This window comes from Anthonomus grandis, chromosome 5, assembly GCF_022605725.1.
Source record: "Anthonomus grandis grandis chromosome 5, icAntGran1.3, whole genome shotgun sequence".
In the NCBI taxonomy this organism is placed as follows: Eukaryota; Metazoa; Arthropoda; class Insecta; order Coleoptera; family Curculionidae; genus Anthonomus; species Anthonomus grandis.
The window spans coordinates 2377869-2392000 of record NC_065550.1 but is presented as its reverse complement, the minus strand read 5'-3'; the positions used below and the strand labels follow the sequence as shown (position 1 = coordinate 2392000).

General features: G+C 31.4%; 1 protein-coding gene across 2 annotated transcripts in view; it reads right to left on the bottom strand.

The window, feature by feature from the left end:
- LOC126736543 (uncharacterized) overlaps window positions 1-14132 on the bottom strand; it is a 736497-nt gene that overhangs the window by 18532 nt on the left and 703833 nt on the right. Inside the window, exon 5 of one of the 2 annotated variants that reach the window (XM_050440940.1) lies at window positions 7655-7785. The exons of the other annotated variant lie outside the window; for it this stretch is intronic. Coding sequence (XP_050296897.1) covers window positions 7780-7785 — 6 coding nt within the window. The 3' untranslated portion in view covers window positions 7655-7779. Of the gene's footprint in view, window positions 1-7654; window positions 7786-14132 lie in introns of those variants that run through there. 2 annotated transcript variants of the gene reach the window in all.

Genomic DNA, 14132 nt, shown 5'->3' with positions numbered 1-14132 from the left:
AATGTATGCAAAAAATTCAGGAATATATTTATATTATAATTATAGATGATGATCTTCGTTTTGAGTATCATGTGTCATATCTTCAAGTCAAGTTGCGACTGCTATATATCTACAAAGAATACTTCACTAAGGATATAAAGCTTAGATTAACTTACTCCTTAGTACTTTCTCACTTAACCTAGGGCAATATTGTTTATTGGTTTGCACTTACTGAAATCTGTAAAGCAACTTTGCAAAGGCTACAGAACTCTTGCCTACGGTATTGTTTTTTTCGCAGAAAGTTTGATCACATAACATCTTTATTGCGCAAATCTGAATGGCTTAATTTAAAGAAATGGTATAAGCCGTATATGGCTGGAATAGCTTTTAGAATCAACAGCACCGGTGTCCAAGTTATCTACATTTTAAACTAGTCAAAGGAAGTGATACACATAAGCGTGTTATCCAAACCAGAGAGTTTTATACGGTTCGAAAACATAGGACTCCATGTTTCAATGATCCTTTAGCCGTAATGTTGTCAAACTTTTTTAATTTATACCTCCCGAGATCAAATTGGTTCCATCTTTAAGTAACTTTAAATTAAAGTTTTTTAATTTTATTATTTTGCAGAGAGACTAACTGCGTTATCACATCTAAAATTCTAAACTGGAAAAAGTACCTTTACATTTGAGCTAATTGTGTATCTTCTTATATTTGAAATTGTTTATATATGCATTTAATCTGAATTTAATATTCATATTTTATTAAGCTTTATTTGTTTTTTATTTCAATCAGTAGTTAGGTTGAACAGCTTTCCGAGCCACGGTTAAATAGTAGTTTTATAAATTTTTATGATAACAAAAAGACGTTTATTATTATTATTATTATTAAATATGATGCCCTGTTTTTTTTTTAAAAGATCACCCTTGTAATATTAATTTTAATATTAAAAATAAATTTTAATTTATGAGCACTGTTCCAATTTCTAACAATTATTAAGCGCTATTTTAAGGCGTTTAACTCAAGACCATATTTTTTTAATATATTTAAAGATGAACTTAAATCCGAAAGAGTTGTTCGAAAATGATCACACAACTCTATCTCTATGATCCTTAAAATAATAGTTGAAGAAGTAGTCCATACTTGCAGTGGAGTTAATATGTCAAAGGGTAACTAAAATAGTTTCGGTCATCCTCCACAAAATTTATTTGAAAGGTGTTTATCAATTAAACTGCTCTAGTGATAACTATGGCGTTTTTTTATATCGGCCAAACCGGTAGAAAATTCTCCACTCGTGTTACTGAACATTGTAAAAAGATCGAAAAGGCTAGAAAAACGCAATCTTTGCCCTTCAAATATTAAATCCAATTTTGTTAGACACATACATCTCAATAACCATAACTTCGATCCTCTTTTAGACACCAAATATTTACATTTCTGCCATAAAGGTAATAAACTGGATTTACTTGAAATTTTAGAAATAAATAGAGCTATACAAAATAATAATACTACACGTGTTAATGATCAAATAAGTCATTCATCCACACATTTTTTTAATTCATTAAATTTTAATGCTAATTTATAACGCCTTTTCTTTCTCTCATATTAGAGTCAAAACATTTTATTTATAAGTATCATTTCTAGTACCGCCATCTGTAGCCAACTTGTTAAGTCTAATTTTATAAATTACAGGTACCATATTTTAAATAGAACGCGCCCTATCTTTTGAAAATTTATATGTTTCTTTTGTTCTCAATTCTTGTTGACATAACAATTATCCTAGTGTGGTAATTATGTGATTTTAATGTTTGTGTAGACCCTGTTTAGTCACTTTCTCATGCATCTTAATGTAAGTTTTATTGCCTTCAACGTCCAATTGTTTATTTGTTAGTTAACCCGTAACTGCTACCGACGCCGACGGGGTCTGTGTGACCCGGCGTTAGTGTTGATACGCACTTTCTATGTAACCTTGGTGGTAGGGGAGCTGTACGTCCAGCTATTCTCCTATTAGTTAGTGCTTCTCTCGGAGATATGGCAGGTGGTTTTGTTGATTTTGCCAAATTCGAAATAATTACGTAGTTGTGTCTCCGTGACCCGTCTGTAGTACTTACGTAAACAAAGTGTTATCTCATTACACAGGTATGTACTCGTTTTTGCTATTATTTTTTGTGTAAACTTTTGTTAATTGTTTAGGCAATTTTTAGATTTAAATTCATATATGTTATTTTACTGATAGATTTTTTTTCTAGATAAAATGGCTTTTACAAGCAAGCAGCTAACTTCAGCGGAGCTGGAAGACATTCTAAATAGCGAAGAGTTTTGGGAAGAGTTGAAAGATGTAAAGGCAGAAACTCTTCAAGAAGTAGAAAATGGATCGCAAGCCGCACAAACATTATTTGATCATGCAGGCGAAAGTGATTACGACGAAGTTGACGACGAAGTTTACAGTGAACACGATACGGATAGTGAATTTGAGACTGAATTTGTGCAAGAAAATACCTCGTCTAGTGACATCGAAATTGAAAATGCTTCGAGTAACCAAACAGGCACTTTCAACATATCAAAGTCAGCTTGGTACGGAAAAGATTCCACAAAATGGGCCAAAGAACCTCCACAAAGATGCCATAACATTATTAGGGTTTTATCCGGACTGAAAGGTCCTGCTTGACAGAAGGAACCATTGAGCCCCTTAGAAGCTTGGAAATTGTTGATAACTGATAAAATGTTGAAAACTATAGTTGAGCACACAAATACAAGAATTGACATAATGGCATCAAAATACGTCACCTTCAAACGACGTAAAAACTCTCGCCAAAAATTTTCTCCAACTTTCATTGGTAAGAGAGATAAAATTGAGATAGAAGCTTTCATCGGTCTTTTATTCATGCAGGATATATTTAAGTCAGGCCATGAGGATTTAAAATCATTATGGGCAACAGATGGAACTGGGAGAGATTTATTTAGATGTACAATGTCCCTTGCACGATTCCTCTTTTTGTTAAGCTGTTTAAGGTTTGACAATCATCTTACAAGGTCCGAGGGAGTAAAAGCTAATAAGCTAGCTGCAATATCCGATCTTTTTGAAGCTTTTGTGAAAAACTCTCAGCAGAACTATATTCCAGGACCTCACGTAACTATAGATGAAATGCTGGTTCCATTCCGGGGAAGATGTGCATTTAGAATGTACATACCGAATAAGCCTGCAAAATACGGGCTAAAAATGCAGATCTTGGCCGATTCCCAAATACACTATATGTATAACGCTGAGGTCTATACTGGAAAAAATATCCAACATGAAAAAAAATCGCCATTTTCACATCCAACTGATGTCGTTCTTCAAATAATCAAACCAATTGAGAAATCCAACTGAAATTTCACTGGAGATAGTTGGTACACATCAATGGAGTTGACTAATGAGTTAAAAAAATAAGGGATACCTATGTAGGTACAGTGAAAAAAAATAAAAGAACAATCCATCTAGAATTTTTACCGGACAGAAAAAGGCCTGTTAAATCTTCAAACTTCGGATTTACATCGGACAAAACCATAGTATCTTTCGTCCCGAAGAAAGGAAAATCTGTTATCTTAATATCGTCAATGCATCACGACAGCACTATTGATGGAAGTACTGAGAAACCCGAAATAATTATGTTCTATAACAGCACTAAAGCAGGTGTAGATGCTTTAGATGAAAAATGTGCAACATATTTCACTTCCCGGCGAACCCGTCGATGGCCAATGGCAATTTTTTACTGTATTTTAAATGTGTCTGTTGTAAATAGTCGTATAATATATCAGTTTTCACGTGGAGAGGAAATAACTCGCTACAATTTTCTGAAACAACTAGGTATTGCACTATATACTCCACATATTATGAAGCAAAGACTTTACAACCAAAAAGTTCCCCGGAAACTTCGTTGCCTCGCCGCCGATATTCTTGGAGTAGATATGGAGGATACACCTAGACAACCGCCAACCCAAAATTTATCAAAAAGAAAGTGGTGCTCAATTTGTCCTGGAAAAAAAGATAGGAAAACAAATACATGTTGCATTGTGTGCAAATTACCTATCTATTGCAAATTACCTATCTTGTGCAATGTGCTTTGAAAGTGTGCCCAAATTGTAAATAAAAAGTATTTTTTTTGTACTACCTAAGTTCTATATTATATAAATAATGTTTTTGATATCAAATAAAAGTTTTGGTTAATGTTTTTTTCTTTCATTTTAATATTTTAAAACCGGAGTTATCGACGGGTCAGAGTGACCCGTCGATAGCAGTTGCGGGGAAACTATTTGTCAGTAACAGTTACGGGTTAATTAAGCCTTTTTATCATTATTGTAGATGCCCTTTTTATTTATTGTTAGTAATTTTAACCTTTGACCTTGCCAGAAGCACTGTGGCTTTTTATGTGTTGTGATGAAAACCCTCATTGTATGTAAGTTATTTTTAATACCTTTTTATTTCAACACTTAGTAGCTTATAAGTTTCCTCGGTTCTTTATAGATCCCTGATAATGGACATCTTATATGTCCGAAACATGTAGGATAGATGGTTTTTTAAATAAATTTAGTGGAGGATGACCGAAACTATTTTAGTTACCCTTAAAATAATAATATAACTGATTGTCATCGGAAAAGCCCTGTATAGCTATTACCCTATTTTATAGAATTTAAGATAACGGTAGAGTAAATAAAAAAAATTAAGAACCCGAAATTGAACTCTGTGGAGTTCAGCTTGATCTGAAAACTTATTATTAGAAAAAAATTGTTGATAGCTATCAATCAGGAAGCTCTTCACCACATTAAGTTCGAGCCCATAATACTTGAGCTTCGCAACCATTAGCCTATGGTTAACTGAGTTTATTAGTGCATATTTATTTTTTCTTATTAACTATTAAAAAGGTCACCAACGATTTTTAATAACGTACTGTCTTTATCATTTTGTATTAAAGGAAAACGCATGTTAAGTTAATAAAAAAAACATTGATTCAAGTTTAAATGAAATAAGTAATATTTGATATAGACTCGGTAATTTTTGTACGATATTATTAATATTAGAAAAGAAACTGTCTATGTCTCTGAAACTAAGTTTTACTATACTATTAAACAATAAATATATATTAATTAAGTAAATTTTTGACTAATTTTAATAAAGCGTAATGGGTGTATTTACTACGTCAAAAAAAAGATATCTAATAAAACAATATGACAAGAGGTTTCTTCTCGAACGCAATTCGAAAATACTGAATATCCCAAAAGACAGGTCTGTCGCTATCAGTGGGCTGTGACACAAATAATCGTTCCTTCGCATGAAGGAGTGCAAATAATAATCCTCTAAAAATATTTTCTCACGAAGCTTTCACCAGAAATACTTTGAATATTCATCTTTGTTAGTCGAGGTAGAAAGAAAGAAACAATTTAGATATTTGAACTATTTTATTTGAATTTTGATACATAATTTCAATACCAGTAAAATCTGTTAAAAGCATTATGGATTCATTCACTTTGATTTGATGGTAAGGGATTAACGAATTAAAGGAAAAACTGAGACACAAGATGTTTTGTCTTTAAAAGTGTCCCTCTAAGTGAAAATATGTGTTTTCAAATAAAGTTTCAGATAAAAACACAAAATATTTACTGAATTTTTTTACCCTGATTTCAAAACCTATTGATATAAAAAATTAAAACTTACCCTCCATTTCGAGTGAGTAAACTTCAAACAAAAAGTTTAATCAAAACGCTATCTCCGATTTTTGCACATGAACTGATTTTACAACAAATAGCGAACGTATAGACAAATGCACGAGGTTATGAAAACATTAGAGAAGCAGTTTTACAGAAAATGTAAAAAACCTGTAGTATCAAAACTATTTAAAATACATTTATAAAATTTATTATATGTAAAAATAGGACCCTTTTAATAAGGTTTTTTAACAAAAAAACATATTTTTAGGTGTAACTAGAGAGACAATTTGATACAAAAGTTTGGATGTAACGAGTTTTGTTAACAAACAGTGGATTTAAAGAGTTATGAAAACCCGAAAGTGATAAACGATCCGTATTGTTTATGAAATAATGCAAAATATTTTGAAAGTGTAACCTACAAAGTTATATTTTCATTAATGTACTAAATAAAATAAAATTCTAAGCCCATCGTCTTCTTCAATATTATAGATGACATCTTCAGTATTCGCATTGTTCTTTAATAGAATGAACTTTTGGCAACGGCTCAGGCTTTATTAAAGTAAGGCTTTTCCCGTTTTTTAGCACTGATTTATAGGTACCAAGATCCGATCTAAAATTTACTTCTCCTTTAATAACAATACTTTTACCTGTTGGTTGGTTTTGTTTCTTTTTAGATATTTTCTTTGCAGTTGAAAATTGGAAATGCCATTGATTAGGTGGCTTAATACAGACCTCAATTGCTCTTTTCCAGTTAAAAATTATAAAATTCTTTTTCAAGATCAAGTACGGTCGCACCATCAGATAATATTTCTCGATATTCTCGTGGATGAAGGAACTTCTTTCTTTTTAACTTTTTTTTCAGCTCTTCCAAAGACTCTATCAGGTGGCAAAAACGAATGTCCTACAATGGGAAATATTACGTGAATCTCTTGAACTGAAGTTTCTGTAAAGTAAAGCCAATGCATAAGCATGCCAATCATGATCGAGTTTTTATTTTGCCCAGGACAACCATCGCAAAATAGCTTAATCTACTTGGTTTCTGCCAGATTAAGTGTGGACAATTTGTGATTAACCATTGAAACTATTTCATTAGATCCCTTTCCTCCTATGTTCTCGGTTCAAGTGTAAGAATTTACAGTATCTTTTGTTTGTGTTGCCTTAGAATGACCTTCACATATGGTCAAGTTATACCAATAAAATTGTCTTAAATAATAGGCTGACTGATCTGGAACGCGTGGCAGCAGCAAGTTTTTTTGACAATCAAAACTAAGTTTAATGGTATTATCTTCTGGCTGTTTAAGAAGCTCATAAAATGCTTTGGCCTTAAGTTTGTGAACTCGTGATTTGCACATTAATTCTGCCTTGGTTTCAGGATTCGAAGCAGCTGTAATTTGACATTTTAAGCTAATGCATTCAGAACATGCATCTGTAGTTGGGGTTTGAAAGCTTATATTAAAATCTTTTGTAGTTTTGTAAGTTTGTGATCTATTGCTTTTTTTGAACATAATGCCTGCTTTTTCGGTCACCACTCCGATTTTCTTTGGGAGGACAACCATCTGATAAGAATTTTTTGCTCAAATTATGAACTCTAAATCTTGAGATTCCAAGAATTGATAAAAATGCATTACTGCAAACCGACAGTGTTCATTTTTTTGCTTTAATAAAATAAGATAAAGAAATTGAATTGCTGCGTGTACCTTTAACTGGACGGCGTCTCTTCGGAACATTTTGGAAAGTATGTTTCAGAATAAAATTGTCCCGTTCAATCTTTGTTTTATTTTGATAAAAGCATGCATGAAATTTCCTAATTTCCTGCATAGTCAGATCAGCACAAGCAAAGGTCTTCTTATGGCTGCATTTTGGTAGACTTGGAAGCGATTTGGGTATGTATCTACAAAAAAACGTACTTTTATATACCTAACTAATTACATAAAAACATGACTACTGACCTTGCACTTTTTGCATAAAATGGATTTAGAGAGTTTAGAAACCGGACATCTCAATCTTTTCATCTGGCATTGAGTTATTCTAACTTTAGGTCATAAGCAGCAAAATCCAAGTTTGTCACATGCGACCAAAGTAAGTATAGCTCTTTTTTTCTATTTGCCTGGTAAATTATCCCTAAGAATTATTATTTTATTATCAAGATATACATACTTTTTTACAAGCACCATTTCAAAGACTACTATCAAGTTCAATCAATTCAAAGATTACTATATTTCCTCGAGCACCAAGTTTGTCAAGTATTTTGTCTTTAGGTACGTTAATTTTTTAACCTGATTTTAGAATTCATTCTCTAAAAACATTCCAGAATATTTAGATTTTTATAATTGCTGATAAAATTAAGTCATCTCTATAACAACGCAAATTGAAAAAATAATCTATCATCACAGGTCACGTGAAAATCCACTTCGATTTTATGTAAGCATTAAATGCCATAAACGCAGTGAATATATTTAAAATATTAGGAGGTACTATAGCCAAGCTAGTTATAGTCCAATAAAGAAAGAGATACATTATAAAGTAAGTCAGAAATAGATTAAAGATTAACAAATTTATAAGCTGCTTCGGTAACATCAGGAAGTCGATTAGATCGTACATTTGACCAAGTCTATTGCTTCAATAATGTAGTACGTTTTGATAAGGCAAAAGCAAAAAATGTAACTTTGGAAAATTATAAACTATGATTTGCACGATGATGTAAGATAAAGAAGATGTAGTGTTCATCATTTTGTTGACAATTATCCATCTTTTAATTCAATATTAAATTAAAACTTATTCAAGAGAGAAGTAAGAAGAACGCTTACTCATTAAGATTAATTGTATTTATTATTAATTTTATAAAACAATAAAAAGTAATAATGTGTAATATTACGATAAACGAGGTTACATAATAACATCGAAAGTTAGTACTTAATTTTTTCCAGTAAGTGTCGTACAGTACAAACTACTCGTTTTCAAAGTCGCTCTGTATATCGCTTATCCTAATATTTTTGCGTCCGAATAACGTAAAAATAAAATAATAAAACAGAAAAAATATTTTAAACACTTTAAATAGTCCCAAAAATATCGCTGTCTTGCTGGGCGCACGACTTTTCCATAAATAAATCGGATTATGTACGAAGGCCTATTCCAGAAAGATAGCCAAAGCAAATAACCCTTTATTGTCTGCGTTTTTGATTTAGGGACTCAGCAGAATTTTATAGACTCGATTTAAGGGGTCTAATAAACTATTTTGTTGATTTATTTGCCTGAGAAAATACTGCTTGGTAATCTTCGCCGAAAAGAATTAAACGACCCAGGGTTTTTTTACTAAACGAGAATTTATTTGAAAAGACGTGTTTGCAAAAGTGAGTAATCGTTCCATAAAGCTTAGAGATTTAGGATAATAAATGAACAAATTATTTTTAAAAAATGTGAATGAATTATTGAATCAAGTAAATAGTTACTACTGCATATTAATTATCATGATATATCAGATCAATTGTTTCGTTCTTTTTAATTTTTTCCTTTTAATTAAATACAATTAACTTCTTCAACTAACCGATGCAATATTATAATACTCTTTTGTTTATTGTCCCAAATCTGCAAACCCTATGAACGCTCATCTTAAAATGTTAATCAGTATCTCATAAGTGAGCAATATTTAGCAAAAAAAATAAATAAAAAGCATCTTAGAAATGTTGCAGAACTTATTTGTGTCTAAGCAAGCAAGGAGCAAGAAAACTAAGAATTTGAGACTACAACGTTATAAAAAATTCTTACTAATATGTTCTAAAGAACACGTGATTTTCATTGCGCAAAATATATGAAATTGCTATTTCTACTATTAAACTGATCATCGTACTTAAATCTTTAGTAAGGTCAAGGTACTAGAGAAAAAAAAATATGAGAAAACAGTATTTATTGGAAAAAACCCAATTAATATAGACGATCTTTAAGATTTAAAGATTTAAAGCCTGGTATTAAAGGTTTTTAAAAGGGTCAATCATCTGCCGTTATTCTAAATTGTTTTTGAAACTGTGCAATCGTTCGTAGAAAATTCTCACCTCCAAACTGTACACGCTCTTTTTAGATGCTTTTTATATTCTCAGCTTTTTAAATAAGGAATATTGAAAATAAATTTTGTTGGATTAGAGTGTCGACTTTTCGAATATCATAGAAGCTTCATCAAATTAAATTGTACGAGCCATCCTCAGACAATCATTACTATTAACAAATATTGGTTAATGAGGTTGCGGACGCTGTATATCTTTCTAGTATAGATGTTTAAACGAAGTACTTTGATAAATACAGTCTTGATTATTAAATTATTACCAAAAATACACCAAAGGTTACGGTTCCACTAGGATACAAGTTCCTTGCTTAATTTGAACTGCATAAGCTGCACTTAAATAAATACTACTATCAAATCAATATACATCCTTAGTTCCTCTCAAAGTCTATGAATAATGGGGACTGTGTGATGAGCTTGTTTCACTTCTCAAAATTTTTTAATAATAAGAGGTTTTGAGGTTCTCGACTTTCTAGATATATCTCTACATAGAAGGTTCGTCGCCAAACTAATATGAGCAGTTTTTGTTAGGAAATTAGGCATTAGATATTATTAGCCAAATGCATATTGAAAGTCCTTTAAAGTAAAAGTTTTGTAAATTAATTGAAGAGTTTTTAATTGAATAGCACATAACTCGATTGGTTTTTAGATTTAAATTTTCTTCTCTTTAACCTAAATAACTTATCGCATGCATTTTAAACATACTTTTCTAAAGCTTGTGGATAGGTTTGCCTAAAATTCCATTGAGATTTCGCCTTTCTCAAATCTATTATTTTTGGTTTGATTTTGTGGTGGTTCAAGTTGGTTTGAAGTCTAAATCTATATTTATTTTAGCAATTTTCTGCTAGCAATACTGCAAGTCAAACGTTTTTGATTTATAAGTTTATTTTCTTTTCGAAGAATTTAGCTTTAATGAATGGTTTGTCGGCCTATATTATTCCGTATTATTATTCTTTTAATTTATAGCAACACTTTTTTTCTCAGAGTAAATCATTGTTTATTCTTCATTATAATTTTTTTGACAACAGTATTCAATTTCATAACTTTCTTTATTTGTTATTTAATTATTAGGCGTCAATCACTTGAATTAAAATACTATTTTTGTAATTCTAGAAAGTTTATGAGTTTTACCCACATGCAATTTTAGCGATTAATTTTAGCATTGATTTAGCTTCCGCTGTCGGTGTGTAATTTAACTTTTTAATTTTAGCCGAAGTAATTATCGAATTTGGATTTTCGCTATTAAGTTTTAATATTTCATGTTTCAAATGCAAGAGAGAAACTGTTCTGTAAATTTAATTTACTTGAGTTGTAAATTATTTGATGGATAGTAAAGATTATTTGATAATAATTAATGTGTAAAGTGTAATACATTTTATTGTGTGATTCATAAGATTCATGATCGACTTAAGTATTAAGGCGAACGTGGATTAATTGGATGAATTTGCCGTTTTACATAAATATAGATTAGAAATGGTCGGAGCTCGCTTAAAATAACAGTAGCAATAAGATTAACTCATAAATCGCTGGATATCTTACTAGGGCTTCATGAACTTTCTCTATAAAATTAGTTACAGCCTATACCATCCTGTTTAAGGTTCAAAGAATGGCAAGTCTGAAAACATTGGCAACATAAGCATTTTGCGATATCCAAGGTAATGGAAAGGAATTTGGCTGGGTAAAAGAGGAATACAAACTAGTAACCAATAGCTCGAAAAGCAAGTCTAGCATTAAGATTGTTTACAAACACATACATATATACAGGGCGGTCCATTTAACTTGAGACATCGCAATATCTCGAAAACTAAACATGTATTCAGAAAATGTTCCATGTGAAGTTTGAATGGTTTCCAGGAGGCCATAAAATGACGTCATTGATTTGACCTTGAGTGAACGTCTTCGAGGTCAAATGAGGGTCACCTTCACTTTTTTGCATAGAAACCTCTATTTTTTTAATAGTACCTGATTTAGCGTTAAAAAATAAGTAATTTTTATCTGACACTTTTTTTCATGCGACCTCTCCTTTTCAAGATATTAATTCTTGACTCTTTTACGAATTTTTTCCTTGACAATGACATTTACCCTTGTAGGTAGTATCTAGTAATCTATTAAAAGGAGTGAAAGTATCTAATGATAGAATTTTATTATCAACAGAATCGAAAACTTAAAAATAAAACGTACAAAGTTCAAATAAAAGAAATTGAAACAAAAAAAGTCAGAAAATTATTTCAATAAATGTTCAAAGTGTTGACCTTCCACTTCTATACATTTTTCGACTCGCTTTCTAAACGATCGATGAACAGAGTGTAGCATCTGTGGACTTCTCTGCCCACAAACCTCCGTGATTTGCAGCTTCATATTTTCGGGAGTCGTTGGTGGATCGCGATATACGGTCTCTTTCAAATAACCCCATAGAAAAAAATCTAAGGGCGTCAAATCAGGTGACCATGGCGGCCAGTAGACTGCTCCACCACCACCTATCCAACGTCCATTGAAGTCACGATCCAACACTTGGCGCGCAACGCGTGAATAATGTGCAGAACAACCATCATGCTGCTACCACATATTTAGTCTCACTTCAAAACACACATCTTTCAAAAATACTGGTAGAATCTCCAGCAAAAAATTACGGTATTTTTGGCCTGTAAGGACATCATCAATAAAATAAGGTCCTATGACTTTATCATTGATGATGCCGCACCAGTCATTCACAGACCATGGCCGCTGATGTTTTATCGCTCGAAACCACCTGGGATTTTCAACTGCCCAATAATGCATGTTATGACGATTAACTTCACCAAAAATTGTAAATGAAGTTTCATCGATGAATAAGACGTACAGAAAGAAATTGTTATTTTCATGGAACTGAAGCTCTTGATGTAATGACAAGTGATACGGATGAAACTTGCGGCGTTTCAAAATTCTTAGGATACTTGTTTTGGAGATTCCAGAAACAGAAGAAATAGATCATGAGCTGACTCCAGGATTATGGGCAACTGCAGCTAAGACGGAAATTTCATTATTTTGACTGGTAATGCTTCTCTTTTGTGATCGATTTATCGTTCTCACACTTCCATCTTCTATAAAATGGTTCACTACACGATAAAATGATGCTCGCGATGGAAGTCGCCATTGAGGATGTCGCATGGTATACAGTTCAATGGCTCTATTAATATTCCGTTCAGATTCACCATAGATAAGGACCATTTTAACTTTTTCATTTAATGTTAGGTATTCCATATGTCACTCAACAAAATAGTCAAATACTTGATAACTGAACGAATACTGTAAACCAAAATAATCTCTTATTTACTTTATTCATCAGTAATTGCTTACAATCGCCTGAAATACCTGGAATAAACACGTGAGATCTGTTTACTATAGATAATTTTCGCATCATAACAACTTGCATTAATCATTGATCAACAATGTCTTGTCACAACAATATTAAAGAATTGCTGAACCAAAGCTATTCCTGTTTTTAATGTCATTGTCAAGGAAAAAATTTGTAAAAGAATCAAGAATTAATATCTTAAAAAGGAGAAGTCGCATGTAAAAAAGTGTCAGATAAAAGTTACTTATTTTTTAATGCTCAATTAGATACTATTAAAAAAATAGAGGTTTCTATGCAAAAAAGTAAAGTTGACTTTCATTTGACTTTGAAGACGTCCACTCAAGGTCAAACCAATGACGTCATTTTATGGCCTCCTAGAAACCATTCAAAGTTCACATAAAACATTTTCTGAATACAGGTTTAGTTTTCGAGATATTGCGATGTCTCAAGTTAAATTCAAATTTTTTTTCAAATTTTAATTCAAATTTATTCAAATTCAAATTCAAATTTATTTACAATAATTTACAATAATTTTACAAAACTCACAAAAGTATAAATAGATGTACACCTAGATTAGAATCTGTGTGTGTACAAAACAAAAGTAATTAAGAAGATAATATATATAATTCACAATTTACTTAAAGTTATATACTATATAACAAATATACCAACATACCATATACTATATTATACTATATACTAACTATATTAAAACCAAAGAATAAACCAAAATAATGATTAAATGGATATACATATATTTTATACAAGGCTAATAACAAGACTAAAAACTTAACACTATCCAAGGAAGGTAGATTAAGGTCTAATATTATTTATTTTTGATTTGAATGACCGTAGGCCGCTAGAAAATGGATCCAAACTATTTTCGTTAAAGAAACGCAAAGTCTAGTCTAGAATGAAAGAGTAAACAAAACAGGAGAATTGATCCTTCTTTGACAGGTGTTAAAAGGAATTGCTTTCAAGACGGTAGGCCAATGAACCATTTAAGATCTTATAAAACGTTGAAGCATCAAAATAATGCCGTCTGACTTTAAAATTAGGGATATTAAATTGGACACTGAT